Source organism: Mastigoproctus giganteus, chromosome 10 (assembly GCF_048544385.1).
Source record: "Mastigoproctus giganteus isolate SK-2022 chromosome 10, ASM4854438v1, whole genome shotgun sequence".
NCBI classification, from domain to species: domain Eukaryota; kingdom Metazoa; phylum Arthropoda; class Arachnida; order Uropygi; family Thelyphonidae; genus Mastigoproctus; species Mastigoproctus giganteus.
In genome coordinates this window covers 110,552,217-110,572,160 of record NC_143584.1, presented here as the reverse complement: position 1 = coordinate 110,572,160, position 19,944 = coordinate 110,552,217, and the positions used below count along the sequence as shown (strand labels likewise).

Here is a 19,944-nt window from a genome sequence, read left to right as displayed (position 1 = left end):
TTATCCATTTTTTCTAAGACTTGACCCAAGCAACTAGTCAGGGCTAGGCTATAGAATGATAATTCTGTGGATTTGATAGATGTTTTATCTGTTTCAGAAAAGTTAGAATTTTTGCATGGTGTCATTTGTCTGTTGAACTCTAGCACTGCTAGTTGTTTCAGCATTGTGCAGTGTTCATCAGGACCAACTACATTATGTTTTGTCTGTAACAGAGTTTGCTTTAGTTCTAATACTGTTATGGAAAAGTTTTAAGTTAGTTTTTCTGCCTTATCTTTTTAGTTTTTGAAAGCAGTCAGAGATGTATTGGAAATTTCTCAACAAGCACATTGACGCTATCTTTGGTATTTGTGAACATCTGCCCTTTCCAATTAAGTATTGGGGAAGGATTTGTTTGCAAATTGTTACTCATCTTTCTGTTCTTATTCCATACAATGTTTTCTAGTGTGGAGCTGGTTATAGGAAAAAACTGATGTATATCTTCTAGAAAACACTATACAAATAGAGTAAATTGCTTGATCACTGAAATTTACTTGGAATTTGGGGGTCAAACTTTGTGCTTATATCAATATCAAATTGATATGAGCACAGCACAGCACATAGAGAGTGCATAGTATTTTAAGAAAGAGTGAACACAAACCGAACGTCATAACATGTGCTTGTTTATTTGTATGGATTTTAGTGGTGCAGCAATATCAAGGCTATAATAAACAAAACACTACTTTCTTCTTCTTCCTTAACTTGAAATATTATACAAAAAGGTATTAAATGTTAAGTATAATAAGTAATAAATTTATTCAAGTACAATATCTATAAAAATGGACTGAATATAAAAATATAAATTCATTCTTTTTAAAAAGTTAAAAGTATCAAGCACATTGTCATCATAATATAAAATCTGCTTGAGTGTATACAGCTCGGAGAAATGTTTTAAAGCTGTAAAAGACTCATGGCAGTCAGTAATAAAATGTGGACAATCAATAAGTAAATATTGAATGGTAAAAGGGTTCCACAATACTCACACAGAGGGAGATCAGTATCTTTAAATAAAAAGGAGTGCGTGAAGTTGCTATGCCCAGTATTGCCCTCTTCTTTGCATACCTTATGTTGATAAGAGAACCAATCTGCAATTTCAGGTTTAATTTGATATAACTTATTTCTTCCCTCTGCATATCAGAATTCCTGCTATTGTACATGACAAAGGTGACATATGATCAGAATATAGTCAACATATGGGACTAAAATACTCTAGCGTTGTTTGTTCAGTGCTTTGCCGGTTTGGCTGCCTTATTGGCCAAAATCATTTCCTTTGATACCACTGTAGCTTGGAATCCATCAAAAGTGAGTGTCCACCCTGATCCCAAAAGGGAGCAGAGTATTTTGTGAACCCAACGTAGAACTGGATGGGAATTGTAAATATACCTACCATGGCCTGCAAGACACTCATGGAGTCTGTATATATTGTATACTTAAAATACAGCACTGTCTGAATATGAGTTAAGGCAAGTTCTGTAGCATGTATCTCTGCTGTTTAGATACTATGCTCAAGAGGAATTTCATGTGATATGGTGTTATCATGGAAAACTGCCGCAGATCCTACAGAAGATTCAGACTTTGCCATCTGTATAAATAGGCAGGAAATCAGAAAATTGAGTTCTATGTGTATGCCATGGAGTTACTGATAAACTTCTGATAGTGTACTGCACTTTTCCAGTTCTGCAGAGTGAAGTCACAGGCAGCAGAATGGATGCTTTATGGCAGAAAAGTTTTCATAGATGTAAATGCAACAAGATCTATTTTCATGCTAAAATTATGAAGGATCTCTTGGATAACCATTATAAAGTTCTTCCCAGTGGTGTTAAAACACATGACAGTGGAGGATTATCAGGAAAAGTTTTCAATTTGACTTCATACTGTAATGAATAACCATATACAGTGAAGTGATAAGGACAATTCATTGGCCTCAATGTATAAACTTTGTATGGGGGATGTATGAAAGGCACCAGTAGCGATGCGAACAGCACAGTGGTGAATCGGGTCAAGCCAATGAATGTGGTACTGTTCCTGAGCACCATAGTCTAATTTAGATAAAATCAGTGCCAGGTACACTTGAAATAAAGTGCACCATTTGCTTCCCATTTAGCAGAGCTCAGGGAATGGAGGATGTTGATGTCTCTGAAGGATTTCAAATGTAATTGGCAAATATGTTTGAGAAAGGCCAGCTTTCTCTCAGTTATAATCCCCAAGAATTTAACTTCAGCCTTAACTGCGATAAAGTTTCCATCTAGCTTAAGTTCTGGCATGACAAAGATTAACTTACAACAGAAGTGAACATGAAGTCTGTCTGTGCCAACTTCTTTCATAAGAGACAGATTGTCTTTTGTGATGAAAACCTGAATCCATTCACTAGACTCTATTTACTAAGTTGGTTGCAGCTGTCTTTCAATTACAAGGTTGACAGAAAGCACCGAAGTCATCAGCACACAGTGCATTGTAAATTAACATGTAATGGAGTTTATTCTGATAGCAAAGTGTATTACACTTAAAGTAGAACCTCGGTGTATCCCTTCCTCTTGATGAAAGGGAAGGTCTGACCCATACTTGAACTCTCCTCTTAGAGTAAAGTTATAAAGATCATATAAAATGTGAAATCTCCAAGTAGTATCCTATGCTTTCTCAATATTGAAAACACCAATACTAAGCATTAGACCTTCAGAAAGGCATCGCAAATGTATGTTTGAAATCTGACTAGGTGCTTCAGAGTGGATTTGTGCTTTCGAAAGTCACAGTGTGTTTTGAAAAGCAGCTAATTTTCTTGCAAGTACCACAATTTGGTGTTGACTATATATTTTAACATTTTACATAAACAGCTAGTCAAAGCTATGGGTTGCTAATTACATGGGTTTGTAGTTCCTTCCTATGGTTCTTGAAAGGCACAAGACAATGCCTTATGTCAGGAGTCCTCTACAATAAATTCAGTTGAACAGTAGTAAAGTATATAATATATAGCTGCTGTTGAAAGATGTTTTAGCATTTCATAATGAAGATTGTCAGGTCCAACAGCACTTGCTTTGGAAAGGAAAAGGGCTATCTGTAGCTCTTTACTGAATAGCTGATTATATGCCTTAAGCAAAATTGATTATTTAACTGCATCAGCAAATAAACTTCCATTAAACTGGAGAATTGGCGATGGGTGTGAAGGATAGCTGCCCCTCATTTTTCTGATTTTAGAACTGGCCAACTGGGTTACAGTTGATGCAAAATTTCCTCTGATTCTGACATTGAGAGTTTTAGCATGAGCATGTTTAAAGGCTATTAGATTTTCAGTAGTGGGGCAATGGCAGGAATACCTCACATTCTAGCTATTGTGCAATAAGAGGTCCACCACAGTTGAAGATAGTAGTAGTAGTACTGGTAATACAGGCATGTGAACGAAAGAAAGCATATGAGCTTATGCAGCATTAGCCAAAAAAAAAAAAAAAAAAAAAAAAAAAAAGTATTTTGCACATCCATTCCCTCTAAAAGTTTGTCCAGTTCCTCCTTGAATTTATTTAACCTCTCAACTTCCAAGATGACAGATGGAAGTTTGTTCCAGCAGTTAGCCACCTGCTGGCTAAAGGCAAATTTCCACACATCTATTCTACAACTGTCTTTCCTCGATTTGAATTTATGCCCCCACAGGTTCATAATCTGAGCAAGCGGAAGCATCCCATCAGAATCCAGCATGCTCAACCTATTCAAGGCCTTATACATCTCTGTCAGATCGCCTCGCAGGTGCCTAGTCTCCAGCCACTGCAATTTGTAGAACTTAAGCCTTTCTTGGTAAGAGGACCCATTCATTCCACTCACCAATCTTGTTGCCCTTCTCTGTACATGCTCAAGCAACTCTACATCCTTCCTAAAATGATTCCTCTAGACCTGTATGCAGTACAGTAAAATTCCTGTATATCATTGACAATATCCCATGAACTGCTCTAGCAGCCTGTCTGCATTGCTCAGAAAACTTCATATCTGACTGTACAATCACTCCCAGATCTTTTCCATTTTCTACCACCCTATGTGTAGTACCACACAGTTGGTACATTCCTCTGGGGTTACTTCTACAGATAAGCAGTATTTTGCATTTGCCAATGTTAAACTTCAGTTGCCACTTCTCAGCCCATCTGCCCAAGTTTTCTACATCCTGTTGTAGTAGCACCTGCCATTAACAACACTACCAACCTTTGTATTATCTGCAAACTTGACACTAAACCTGATATACCTTCATCAATATACAAAATAACACCAAACCCTGTGGGACTCCACTAATGACATTAGTCCATGAAGAGCAGAGTCTATTGATTACCACTCTGTCTTCTCCCACTCAACCACCCTTTTATCCATTGTAGCAACTTACCCTTAATACCATACTGCTTCAATTTGTACAGTAATATTCCATGTGCAACAGTGTCAAAAGCTTTCCCGAAATCCAAGTATATGATATCAAAATTATTTTTTGCACTAGTTCCTTTGTAACCGCATCATAGTACAGTCAGTCCTTGTATAACACGTGTTTACACTACACGAATAAATAGGGGAACGATATCTTATATAACACAAACCGAATTCACTTATGCACGATTCGCCTTTGTGTTTACAAAAAATGGCAGTCGAACACAGAATCACCCCAACTGAACGCAACACGATAAGAATGAAGAGAAGATTCTGAAAATGTTTATTTCTGTAGTTTATTCTTAACGTTTATGTAGTTTATTCTTAAACAATGATTTATATATCCAAAGAAATGAAAATACAGTCGGTCCTCGTATAACACGTGTTTACATTACACGAATTCGATCATACACGATTTATAAATAGGGGAACGTTATCTTATATAACACGAACCGAATTCGCTTATGCACGATTCGCCTTTGTGTTTACAAGAAATAGCAGTCGAACGCGGAATCACCCCAAGTGAACGCAACACGATAGGAATGAAGAAGATTCAGAAAATGTATTTATGTTTTTTATATCAGTGAAGGGGAAACACATTTCACTATAATAACGTAAAAACCAACACAATTCCAGCTATCGGTATAATCGCAAATGCAATTAGATCGAGTTACTACCAGTTTATAACAGATTCCACTAGCAGAAACGCAACTGGAAATTGTTTATGGTAGTAATCCCTAGAAATGTGCTTTAGTAAAATGTGAGGTGTTAATCTCTGCCTTTACGGTGTTGTTTATTCAGTTGCTACACGCACGCAGCTTTGTTTATGTGTATCAAGCGTGCCTCCTCGTTTTGTAATTGTGCTTTATTCCCTAAAAATGAGTAAAATACTTAATTAAAAGGTGTGAAAAGGAAGCGTCCTGGTGAAGACACTGCAGATTCAGAGAGAAAAAGAAAAGCAATATCGATAAACAGAGGCGGACTGGGTCAAAAATTCTTACCCGGGAAAATTTATAGTGGCCTCATACTATGGTTTATGGCCAAAATCACACCGGCCCACTGGAGTTTTCCCGGTAAGGCTTATGGCCAGTCCGCCTCTGTCGATAGAGAAAAAAATATGAAATTGTGAAACGCTTTGAGCGAAATGAAAGACCATGTGATATTGCACGTGCTACCGGCCTAAATGAGGCAAAGAATTACGGCCGAGAATTACAAAGAATGCAGAGAAAATAAAAACAACTTTCATAGCAGGAACAACTCAAAGTGTAATTAAAATCCATTAGATTAAGACACAAAGAATTGGAAGAGATGGAATGGCTGTCATCTGTTTGGATAGAAAATCAAACAAAAAACAAGTTTGCTTACGATAGAAGCAAAAGCATTAGCAATATTTTATTACGTAATAGTCGTAATAAAATATGTAAGTACTTTATTACGATTATTTATTGTATTTGGTTATGTTTTGGTTACAAATGTGTGTTCAATCTTGGGTGGTTGGCACCTAACCCTATTTTTCCCATAGGACCTGTTGTTTATATTGCACGAGGGTTTCTAGGAACACAACTATCGTGCTATACGAGGACTGACTTTATCCAATCAAATTTGTCGGACAAGGCTTTCCCTAAACAAACCCATGCTGTGTCTGAATTATTGCTGCAATTTTGTCTAGATGATCCTTCAATGCATCTTTAACCAGTGACTCCATTATTTTCTTCGGAACAGAAGTTAAATTAGCTGGTCTGTAATTACTCGTATCCCCCTTTGTGAATTGGGGATGCATTTGCACATTTCCAGTCCGTGGGGCTTCCCCTGAGTCCACGGGTGCTCTCATAATTATGGCTAAGGGTTTCCTTAGTTCTTTGCCGCCTCCTTTAATATAACTGGATAGATCCCATCCACCCCAGGTGCCTTTCTTATGTTTAACTTCAACAATTTCTCCTCTACTTTGCTCTCAGTATTACAAAATCATTAAGCAATTAGATCCCTGTTACAGTAGATAAACTTCTGGCATTATTCTTCTTTAATAACTCCTCATGTGTGAATGTAGATGCAGTATACTCATTCAGATTATCAGCTATCTAAGTAGGATCATCAACAGTGGAACCATTGATATCAAATGGACCAATCTGATTCATCCCCTTCCTTTCAGAGTTTATATAAGTAAAGAAGTCCTTGCTGTTTTGATTAGCATCCTTGCCAAAGATTTCTCGTAATCTGCCTTCACTTGCCTAACCTCCTTTGTGACTGGATGACAGACTAGCTTATATCTGCCATAGGCTTCTATGTTTCCTGATAATTTATATGCATCCCATGCATTTTTCTTCTATGCCACAAGTCTCAGTTAATCTGGCATCCATTTAGGCCTAAACTTTGAAGAATATTTCTTAATCGGTATGAAAAGCCTAGTAGCTTCTATGATTAATTCCTTGAATGCTTCCCACTTAGAATTTGCTGTTGGTCCCACTGTACAGAATTTAAAAACTGTTTGAGACCTCTGTAGTCACCTTTACAGAAGCAAAATACCTTTCCCTTTACCCCTGATGGTAATTATATCTTTAAGTAAATCCCAAATCAGTACACTATGATCACTGCCACCTAGCTGTTTCTTTATCTTCAAATTCTTAAGGCACGAATAATCAGTGCTGATAACTAGATCAAGAGTACTGTATTATCCTCTCTGAGCATGCTGCTGCAGAAAACAATCATCCAATAAATCAACAAAAGTCTTGCTGCTAGTGTGCAAGTGACCAACCCACAAATTCCAGTCATTATCTGGGAAGTTAAAATCCCCCATTATAACCCAATCTGTTTACTGGCCCATTCTATTTCTCTGTACAATTGTCTGTTGTACTCATTAGAGTCATTAGGCCTATAACACATTTTTGCTTTTCCAGTGCTTATGTCACACCAAACTGACTCAACATTGCACTGTCCATCTATGTCAACTGGATGCACTTCCTTAGGTTTTGTTTTTCTTAATTAACACCATAACTGCTCCTCCCTTCCTTTCCTGTCTGTACACATTGTACTCCCCAAATTCCAATTGTGCATTCCTAATATCTGTGTGACACCATGTCTCTGATATCCCAACAATATCCGCCTTTGATGTCTTGACCAGCACTTCAAATTTATATACTATACTCCTAGCATTGGTGAACATGCACCTATTCTTATTCTTAGTTATCCTAACACAGCTCATGTATTTATTTGTTTCATGATGACTACCATCAGTCCCTGACTCTCCCAGTACCCTACCCTCCAGGCTGCTGCTCATTCTAATAGAAGTAGTGCAAGAATCGCCTTCACCTCTGACTGCAGCTACTTTTAACCTTTTAGTCTGTGATTCCCCCCCCCAAGCTAGCAGTTTTCTAATCCCACCTAACGCTGCCTCAATAGCAACAGCAAACACTCTTGCACCCCCTTCTATTTAAGTGTGTCCTATCCCTGTAGGAGCAGTCTCCCCTGTTAACAAGCACAGACCACGCTGAGAAAAATTCTACCCCATGAGCCTTACACGATCTCTCCAAGACTGAATTGATTGACAATGCTCTCATCATATACTCCCTCCTATTGTATCTAGGCAGAATTGTAGACACTTTCAAATTTAATCCTAACTCAACTTTTTTTTCAACATTGACTTGTAAAGTAAATCTGCAGATCTGCTCCTGCTCTTAATGTCATTAGTGCCAGCATGTACAACAATATCACCCTTTGTGCTCTTAAAAGATGATATCTGCTCAACAACATCATCAAATTTTGCCCCTGGCAGACATACCCTTGTCCTATTCCATCTATCATTTTTACACAATATATTACCCATCTCCCTGACAGTAGTCACTGACAATAACTAACTCCTGGGACCAGTGTACTCTGCCTTGGAGATTGCCACTGTGTTGACTGATGCACAAGAGTGAGCTCTGGCATTGAGTTGGGGAACTGAGAGCTTGATGGGCCCTTCATATTAATTTATTCGAGGGCATCAATCCTACACCTCAAGCAGAATGCTTTGTTGGCGCCTAATTTCTAGACACTCTCTGCAGCTAGCACATACAAAGACATTCTCCTTGTCTAGATCATGTTCTGTTCCAGAGAGTTCAGCAAACATTTCACAGGTTGCACATTTTTTTAGGCAGTGATGCATTGGAGAATCGCACCCCTCAGTTCTCCTCTGAGTCGCAGCACTCCTGCCACTTTGTGCCCATTGCTTTGCTGCTCTAGTCTGGTGAATGATATTGAAAATTATAAGATCAATAGATTTAATTAATTAATTATCAATACTACACTATCTAATAGAATCCTAAATTCAGTGATATGTATTACACTGATTACTCTGGACAGGCCAATGAATAAATTATGCAGATAATTGTGGAAATGAATTCTTGGATTATACTTTTTGTAATGTGTGTTACTGTGTCATTGATTGAAACCTGGTTGACTGTGGGTGAATCAAACTGTGCCAGCTGTTTGTAGGCATTCCAGTCAGCTTACTCTGTCCTTCCACCTTGGTGTCTCATTGGGATAACAAGCTTTTGCATTGATGAAGGTAGAAATCATTGAGAAGTGATCACTCCAAGATGATTTTCTTCCAATTCCAAAGTAAATTCCAGCCATGTCGGAATTTCAGGAAATGAGCTTTGATTTCATCTCAGTTCCTTACTCTGATTTTAAACCAATCATACAGTGAATATGTACTGAGATGTGGCAATACCCAGACAGGAAACAAGCTTCTTGAGATAAAATAGAATCCACAGTTGTGGAGATCCAGTTCCAGATTAAACAGGCATGAAGACGTCATGCTTGCAAGAGCACATATTGCAAGAGCACACCATACACATCTAACACACCTCTTTTTACTGTTTGGAGAAGATCTCCCACATTGCTTACACTGTAGCTACCTACTTACCATTAAGCATATTCTTATTGAGTTTATACATTATCATTCAGCTAGAATTGCATGTTTCAAATCACAGCTTAACTTACAAAAACCTCTGCAACTAACCCATATACTTGGAGATGATAACAATTCTCAGAACTTTTTGCTTAGCTGAAAATGATTAACATTTACAGTCACTTCTAGGCCTATTTCATATAACCTATACAGTCAGTTCTAAACCAAAATAACAGGTGCAATTTGGCCCTAGTAGCTCTTGCACCATTAAACCCCACTCCAACAACAACAACCAAAGTAAATAATTAGAGAAGGGAAGGAGAACAAATAGAAAAATCAATTGCAGGAAAAGCACGTGTTGTTCCCTACATTTCAAATGGAGAGGTCATCACAGTCCAACATATGCTTTATTATCTGGCCACGTCCATTAATACTGTCATCACCTGCACAAAGTATGTCCATTAAAATAACACAAGATGAGAACAGAGGTGGCAGCTGTGATATCAGCTCATCAAGACATTCCTGAGAGATGTCATTCCCAAGTAGCAGGTAGATGGAACAAAGAGTTAGGAGGAACCCCACAGCAGTAAGAACTGAAACAGGGTATGATTGCCCCAAGTAATCATACCCTGCTTCATAATCATACCAAGTAATCATACCACAGTGACTCCTCCATACATGGAACCATCCTATCTTTGGCGCCTCCGTAGCCAGGTGGGAAGGAGCAGCAGTGCGTAGCACACGCTTCTTGATTAGACCGGGGTTCGAGCCCGTCACCACCAAATATGGAGAATGCGGAAAGGTCATGGAATGACCACCGTATATCCCGGAGCAATATGGCCTTAGTTGCTAATGCTCCTAAAAAAAAAACCAAACAACAACAAAACATCCTATCTTTATGAATTATTGTTCTTGAGGGTTTGGGCTTCCATTTTCTTTTAGAAAATGGAAGCCCAAACCAGTTCTCTGAATAAACTTGGCCATTATTTAAGTTTGGTGGATTCGTGAATTGACTTTCAAGGAGCTAAGGACTTTGTCTTTCTTTGGAAAGTATGGGAATTAACCTGTGTTTCTAGCCTTCCTCAGTGAAAATTTCCAGGACTGACTCATAATCCTCTTCTTTAACTTCAACATCCATTTGTTCTTGGCTTTGATGTTCCTTAATATTTTGCTTTTGTAGAGGTGGGGCAGTAGGAGGTACTGAAATCATCCGAGAACTCAAAAGATATTGTTCAGTGGGACTGAAGGACTCTTTAGGTGGAATGCTCATTTCAGCCTGTATTCTAATGGAATGCTCATTTCAGCCTGTGTTCTAATGGAATGCTTTTCTGCAACCTTCTGAACTGAAAGTTAATAGGATCAATATATTTAGATTTCCTCCTCTGGCACTTCAAAATGCACAATATTGAATTTTGTGGTGAACAACCCATTATAATTGGTCCATGGAATGTTGGAATTGGACTAATGGCTTTACCACTTTTCTAGCTTATTGATATGAGATTTTAAACTCTTGTTTGGAGTTGGAGTTCCTTTTCCTCTTTACACTGCAGGTGGGCAGGAGCAGCAGTGCGTAGTACACGCTTCTCGATTAGACCGGGGTTCGAGCCTGTCACCACCAAATACGGAGGATGCGGAAAGGTCAGGAAATGACCACCGCATATCCCGGAGCAATATGGCCTTAGTTGCTAATGCTCTTAAAGACCAAATAACAAACAATAACAATCTTTACACTGCTGGCATGCTCAGGAGTAGGCCAGGTGCTCTTCTTGACAGTTGACACAATTTGGTGTTGTGGTCATGAATGCCACATCATGTACATATGAGTGCTCATGACAGGCCATATGTGAATGTCTACATTTCTGACATTAAAAACATCAGGTTGGATTTAATATGTATGGCCTTACTGTGCAATGAATATAATCAGCCATAATGGAGTTATGTGATGTTGGAGAGTTAAAGGTAAGGATTCTTGTTGAAACTAGATTACTATCTCTGTACAAGAATATGCTTTTGGCTGCCATTACTCCATGGGATTTTAGTTCAGTGTGGATTTCCTCCTCTGGCACATCAAGAAGGTCCCACCCTTACATCACAACACAAAATGCGCAATATTGAATTTTGTGGTGAACAACCTATTATAATTGGTCCATTGAATGTTGGACACCTATGTTACAGAGTGACAAATTGCATGGTTTTTCAACCTGATGTCTGTGTGTTTGGGTCTCACACATATCCAGAGAACATTATTTACCACATTGTTTGTGTGTTGATGGAAGTGCTCCTTATGGTTTGGGTTGGGATCATTGGTTGTAATTTGTGGTACAGTAAATGCCATGCAGTGCACTAATCTGCATTTCCTACACTGTAACAGAAGTATGGGTTAGGCCCTTCTCTGTTTTTGCATGACAGTGTGCACAGCCTGTAGTGGATTGGTTTGAAGGCATGGAAATGCAAAAGCTTCATTGGTCTGTTCAGAGTCATGATCTGAATTCCACTAAACATCAGTTCCTGTTCATGGCCTTCATCCCCCATTGGGATGAATTGGAACATTGGCTTTGGACCAGGTAAACACACCTGCAATCAGTAACTAAACATGTTGGGGCGGAATGGAACAAAATACTTAATTTCTGTTATCAGAAATTGGTGTGGAGTCTATCTGCATCCTTGTTGATAATCATACAATTAAATATTGTATTCATAAAATGTTCTCTGAAACATGTGGGTGTCCAGTTACTTTTAGCAGTGTGATATATAAATTCTCTAGGTTTATTAGCATCTTATTACTTCATAGTCACAACAATGATGCAAATAAGGTTTTTGCAAAGGCTTATTTAGAATAAATTTTTGAAACTGTACATTAATAATCACTGAAATAGAAAGAAATGCTTTTTGGAATCACTTATGAATATGCTTGCTGAGATTATCTTGTATCCTTCCTTCCTGGCACATGCTTTTGAGTTGCTGGCTTTGTGAACTGAAAAGCCAAAGTAAATATATGATATAATAAAGAATTATTTCATCTGCTGGAGCATCATCTCATTTGGAACCAAGGCATATTAGCATTTCAGTAACCTCTATCCTGCCAAGGGGTAGATTTGTAAGGCCATGGTCCTGTGCAGTGCAAATAGTAATAGTAGGAGTAGTAGTGGCATGTGATGCAAGAAAGCAAGTGATGAGCTTATGCAGCATCAGCCAAAAAAAAAAAAAAATCACACCATTCCCTCCAAATGCCTGTCCAGTTCCTCCTTAAATTTATTTAACCTATCAACTTCCACAATGACAGATGGAAGTTTGTTCCAGCAATTAACCACCCGCTGGCTAAAGGCAAATTTCCACACATCTATTCTACATCTGTCTTTTCTTAATTTGAATTTATGCCCCCTTAGGTTCGTAATCTGAACAAATGGAAGGATCCCATCAGACTTCAGCGTGCTTAACTCATTCAAGGCCTCTAACAAAATGTTTACTTAGTCAAGTTAAAAGACAAAAAGGAGAAAGACTAGGTAGAACCTCTTAAGTGGACACTCCCACAGAATGCTCTATAATGAAAAATTAATAAGAAATAGAACCAGCAGAATGGACAACTTATGAAAAAAGAAATAAAACTGCCTGTCCTGCTGGGCCCAGTTGGGATTAATTTTTCATTAGATGGTCCTGATCACTGAACAAGTTATGTCTAGGCTTTCTTCTTTTTGTCTTCTGCCTTTGTTGGTTAAGTACTTTATTTCTTAGTGGTTTTCATGGCATAGGACAACAGCCTTTCAACAGGTTGAGGGTTACTAAAATACTACATGCTTTGGTTGTTTTGGATGCTGTCCCTTATGGTTCCTGAAATATTAAATTCTTAATCTTATCATTCATCTTAGCTTTTTAGTTCAAAATCTAGCAACTTGGAAACATGCCACAAACTAGACAAAAATCATTTTGGAAACACTTTCATAAGTGTTTCCAAAATAATCATTTCTTTCTATTGCAACAACTGTTATGTGAATGGACTGTAATTCCCGCATATTTCTTCATCTTGCTCATACACTTTTGAAATAAATCATAATCATCCTATATTTAAAATAAAATCTTTGTCAAAAGACCTGAGTGGGACATGAGTGTGAATAACATAAAAATATACTTCCAAGTGTGCCTTATTATTTAGCATGGATTTCTGTTGTAGAAAGAATCTGGACTATCCTAAAGAACTTCATGAAGAAATCTACTGTACGTCAGTGACCATTGTATCAGAACATACTTTTACTAATCCTGATCCAGTTCCTCTACTGTGTAATGAATTTTGTCACAAGAACTGGCAACAAAATCACAGGTACATATAATTCTTACACATTATTTTGTCTAAAATATTTAAAAAAAAACTGTAGAAAAAAGATTATTAATTTAAACTGTTAATTTAGTAATCCTAATTTAATTGTAATTTTCATTGTTATTAAATTAATAACCAATCAGTTATTATAATTGAGGAAAGGATTTCCCTCTTTCTGCATTTAACGATAATTAATTTGATATAATTTAAAGAAGGGATGGACAAATAGTGGTTTTTTTTTTTTTTTTTTGCTGATGCTTTTTATATAAGCTTGCTTCTGTGCATCATTCTGCCAACTTAAAAAATGAAAGAATTTAAAATTATATCAGAACAAACATTTCACTTGCATAGATAAGCCTTTTTCACTCCGTATAAGATTACAATAAAACATTGTGAAAATTAAGAAATTGAAGAGCAGCGTACAGAAAAGCAGTTCTGCAATCTGGTTGTGAGAACCAAAGCCCATATATTTAGTATTAGTAATATCAGTGGCAAATGATGCAAGAAAGCAAGCTTATACAGCATCAGCAAAAAAAAAAAAAAAAAAAAATCCACATCACCTGACCTCTTTCTAATTCAATAGTTTTAGTTCTGCCTTGTATTTGTTCAAACTACCCACTTCCACAACAACAGATGGAAATTTGTTCCAACAATCAGCTACCTGCTGGCAAATTTCTCCACATCTATCCTACAATAATCCTTCCTCAATTTGAATTTATGCTCACCCTCCACCATGTGTGTGTAATCTGAGCAAGAGGAAGCATGCCACCAACATTGAGTTTACTCAATCCATAAACACCTCGATCACATGTCCTTACAAGTGCCTAGTCTCCAGATGCTGCAATTTGTAGAACTGAAGATTTCTTGGCAAACCATTTTGTTCCACTCACAAATCTTGTTGCCCTTCTCTGCAGCCATTCCATCAGATCCACATTACTCTTAAATGGAGCCTAACGTATATATATCCATTGTCATTGCCTTATATATAAGGAAAATCATCTCCTTATTTTGCTAGCAAAATTCCTGTATATCATTTACTCAATTAAAATGAACTAGAACTCTGGGCACTACAGTGCCTATGTGTTAGTGCTCAGAGAACTTCATATTTGACTGTTGTTGTTGTTGTTATTTGGTTTTTAGGAGCATTAGCAACTAAGGCCATATTGCTCCGGGATATGCGGTGGTCATTCCCTGAATGACCTTTCCGCATCCTCCGTATTTGGTGGTGACAGGCTCGAACCCCGGTCTAATCAAGAAGCGTGTGCTACGCACTGCTGCTCCTTCCCACCTGGCTACGGAGGCGCCTTATTTGACTGTATTTTTTCATTTTCTACTACCCTGAATGTAGTATCATACAGTTGATATATTAATTTGAGATTTCTGCTACCCATATGCAGTGCCTTGCATTTGTCAATTGCAATTTTTCAGCTCATTTGACCAGTTTATATCAATTCTGATACAGTAGCATACTTTAATTACTGTCATTAATCACCCTCCCAACCTTTGTTTCTTCAGCAAACTTAATGTCTAAGTCTGATATGCCTTCATTAACAACACAGATAAAAGAAAACAGTAATGGGCTTAGCACTGAACCCCAGAGATCCCCACGAAGAGCAAGTTCCATTAATAAGCACTGTCTTCTCTCACTTAACTACCCATGATCTTTATCCATAGCATTAATTTTCCATTAATGCCACACTACTGCAATCTGTTCAGCAGTATCAAAATTATTTTTTGCATAGAGTTCCTTTGTTACTTCATCATAGTAGCCAATCAAATTAGCCAGACAAGATTACCTTTTAACAAATTCATGCAGTGACTGCAGTATAAATGGACTCCTGTCTAACATTACTTCTTTAACCATCGAGTTGATTGTTTTCCCTTGAATAGAAGTTGAGCTTATAGGTTTGCAATTACTCACTTCACCCTTTGAGAAATATTTTCTCATCTCCCATCCATAGGGACCACTTCTGAATAAAGGATGCTCTCATAATTATGACTAAAGGTTTGCTCACCTCTTATGCTGCCTCTCTTAATATAATTGGATAGTTCCCAACTGCACTAGATGTTTATTTATATGTAGCTTCACAATTTCTCTTTCATTTTACAAAATGATTTAGTTCCCAATGTTAACTTAGTATGCTTCTGCTATTCCCATCTGTAAATGTTTCTTCATGCATGAGTGAAGATGCAAAAAATGTATTCAGTTTGTCAGCAACTTGAACAGCATCATTAATAGTTATACCATTCATATCCAGTGAGCTAATATTGTCATTCCTTTCCTTCTAGTGTTAACATAGTCAAAGAATTCTGTACAATTTTTTTTTTCATTTCATTCTTTGTTAGAGGCTTCTTGTAATCTGCCTTAGTTTGTCTAACACCTTCATCACTTGATTGCAGACTAAGTTGTACTTACTGCTCTAGGTTTCTGCACTGATAATTTATATGTACCCCATGTATTTTTCTTCTCTACTCCCAATTCCTCTGACATCCATTTGGGTCTAACCCTCAAACAGTATTTCTTAATTGATATAACAAGCCTAGTAGCTTCTATAATTCCTTCTCTGAATTCCTCCCATTTAAAAATTGCACTTGGTCCCACCGAATAGAACTTAAAAGCTGAGGCCACCATAGACGCCTTTACAAATGACAGTACTTATATCTTTGAGTAGATTCCACATTGAACGTGCTGGTGTAGAAAACAGTCATCCAATAAATTCATCCCATGATCTTTATCCATAGCATTAATAAAGTAGTAAAATCATTTCTGCTTTTAAATCAATTATGATTTTTATTTTTTCCCACTTTTGCACTTTTACCTTTATGTGATCCATCTACCCATAATTTCCAGTCAATATCTGGAAAGTTAGCATTCCCCAATATAAGACATTCTGATTTGCTGGTCCACTCTCTTTGTCTGTATAGCTCTTTGGTATATTTATCACAGTCATTTGGTCTATAACACACTCCTATCTCATTTTTGTTTTCCCAGTACTTATGTAACAGTTTTGAAAGACCTAACTCAATGTTGTTCTAGCCACCCACATCAACAACTGTAATCACTGCCATAGATCCTATGGGCATCTTAACCAAGAGCATAACTGCTTACCCTTCTGCCCTGACCATATTAAAATTCCACATCCCTTATGTCTCTGATATCCCTATGATGACTGAACCAGTACTTCAAATTCATCAAATCTGTTTACTAAACTCCTAGAATTGGTTTACATGCAAGTAGTATAGAAAATGGGGATTCTAGCAAAATTTGTACACATTTTTACAAATGCAAAAAATCACCACTCCATAAAAACACACCCTCTTCCCTAAAGTCAAAAAATCAAAATTATTTATATTTTTTAAAAAAATAATGTAGGTTTAAGTAAAAAAAAAAAAAAATCTTTTTCATATTTTCTGCTTTGAAATCAATTATGATTTTTATTTTTTCCCACTTTTACCTTTATAAATTAGTCTCATTTTTATTTTATTGTAATCTTCAATATTTTTTATGTGTTATTTTGCAGTTGACTCTATCTGGTAAAAATACTTTAAATTCATTTATGTGAACAATTACTTTATCTCCTTTTTCCGTTTTTATTATTTAAAATTTTTTAATTAGATAATGTACATTATGATCTAAGTCATGTAATTTTTGAGTGGAATTGCCCAATGTTGTGAAGTCATTTTTTTTAAGTTCCATTTATAAAAACACAATATTTTTCAAATAATTTTTCAATTATTTGAAAAAAATTGTGTTTTTATAAATGGAAATGAAATTTTGCAAGAAAAAAATGAAAATAAATTTAACATATCTTGCCCATATTGAATATAAATCTAAAAGATCGCTCAAAAACAAAAGTTGTTTTATGTGAAAGAGAAGTGCAAAAATTATTTGGAGAAACATAGAAATGCAGATTTACATGTAAGAAGTCTTATGGAAATTAAAGGGGAAAAAGATAAAACTTTCACGAGTTGAAAGATATCATACAGTATGTAAAGAATGTTCAAAAAATTATCTCATTAACAAGTATAATATGCCATACATTGTGAATGTGGAATGAAAGTTCGTAAGTTAAGTATATATAATCATAGAAAATCAGAACAACATAGAATTAATCTATGAATAATAGATTAATTCTACTAATAATAATTAATTCTATGAATTAATCATAGAATCAATTAATTAGGAATAAAAAGAAAATCACTGATATATTTTTTATTCCTATTAGCCCATAAAAAATTTGAAAAAATCAAGTGTTAATTAGTTAGTGTTATTGTTAAATGAATTGTTTTCTTGCATAACAACTAAGTCTGCTTGAAACTGATCATCTATATGACTAACATAAATTCTCCTCTTAAATTTTCTTTTTACAGGTTTATGTTTTGTATATTCATCTTGCTGATGTTAAAATTCTTTTATTTCTTTTACAAGTAGATTTGTTGTTCTTTGTAATTTTAAAATACCCAAATAACCTGTTAAGGGATTATAATACAGATTCTTTAAGCTATCATTGTTAAAAAAACACACTTTCTTTACATAACATTATTAGTTTTTGTTTTAGCTTTACACTTTAAGCAATAAATATTCGTTGTATTTATTACAGAATAAATTTTATCAATTCTTAATCCGAATTGTTTTTTAGCTTTAATGATAGGCTTTAATCAGCCTGCATGTTCTTCAAAAGTTGGGTTCTATATAGCATCTAAATCATTTAATAATTCTTGATCTGCATCTTTAGTTTTACTGTATACAATATCATGTTCTTACAGTTTTCATCAACTCCATTAATTTCTTTTATCTACTATAGCTAATCTCTCTTTTAATTTTGTAAGAGGTCTGCAGTATTTATATTTTTAATCTGTTAAGAGTTTTAAATGCATTTCTGATGGCTTAATCTTGCGACCAACTAACTATATCACCTCCTACTCATTTCTCATTAGATTCACTAGGTGTTTGAGTAAATGAATACAATACATCATAAGGTGATTTATTCGTATTTCTAAGTTTAATGTATCTCACAAAATAATAACTGCATAAAACTGAATCTTATTTTTGTAATTGACTTGATTTATATACTATTTCTTTATTTGAAGTTTTTAAATTCTTCTGGTAGAGGAAACCCAAATGAATCAAAAAATTCTATATATTTTGGTTTTTTATTGTAATAACATACCCAGTGAGTACCATTTCCTGTAATTGAATCTAGATTAACAATACCACTTTCAAATTTATTTATTTTATTAGGTAAGGTATCTCTCTAGAGAATATACCCTGAAAACCTTTTACATGTTTTGTGTTTTATCTGCTATATCAAAATTGCTTAAAAGGTTTTTATTTATTTTTTTAAATCCTTCACATTCAACTGGTTGATCTCTAATAAATCTTCCTTTACCACTTAATTTATCTACAACTTTAGTAAGCCCTAGACTACCTAATGCACCTAGAGCTCCTCTAATATAGCAAGTAATAGAGGTAATAAAAATTGAAGAAAGCTTAGAGTTTGTTGTAACCAAGATTTATTTAAAGTAATATTACTTACTTTTTGTGATTTATTAATATGATTAATTAGAGTTTGAGTTAATTAGAATTAGCAAGTTTAGTTTTATCAATTTTTATTGTTGTATGCGCTAACAATTTTTTTTTGATTATAAGATAAGTATATTTTATAAGATTGATTTGTCATTTATTTAAATTAAATTTGTTTAAGATATAATTCATACAATTATCTATGTTCATTATTTTTCAAGAAAATCTCCTGAATTTCTACAATTTGATTTCTTAACTCAGTGCTATTTTCAGCTATCTTTGATGAAATACTCATTTCTAATTTTTTGTGGAGTTCATCCATGTTTTGCGTATACTAATCCCGATCCTTTACATTCTAATACTGTTGGTATTAAGCTAATAGCCTTCTTATATTTTCCTAAATGTTCAGTTTCTTGATTGATGAGGATTTTAGTTTAGCAATTAATTTTTTATTTAGTTCTTCTATTTCAGATGTTGTTACTGTTAGTATTAATTCACTAGACATCATTAATCCTTTAGTTTCTAAAGGATTAATGATGTCTAGTTTATCAGGATCGAGCTTGAGAAACTCAATGTATTCCATTCCTTTAGGTTTTTTACCTTCTAAGGTAGCTAAGCTATCTTTAGCTTTACTTATAGATGTAGCTTCTAGTTTTTCTTTAACTGGTTTCTGAAAATTTTTAAATATATATACACGAGGATTAATCATTTATAAAATATAATTATTAAATGACAAATGCACCTATTAAAAATTACAAAATAGATGAAAAGAAATATGTTGATGTGCATGTA

At 35.4% G+C, this 19,944-nt stretch overlaps 1 protein-coding gene across 1 annotated transcript in view; it reads left to right on the top strand.

The window, feature by feature from the left end:
* LOC150079220 (uncharacterized) overlaps nt 1–19,944 on the top strand; it is a 309,701-nt gene that overhangs the window by 199,623 nt on the left and 90,134 nt on the right. Inside the window, exon 9 of the mRNA XM_090382453.1 lies at nt 13,485–13,631. Coding sequence (XP_090238579.1) covers nt 13,485–13,631 — 147 coding nt within the window. The remainder of the gene's footprint in view (nt 1–13,484; nt 13,632–19,944) is intronic.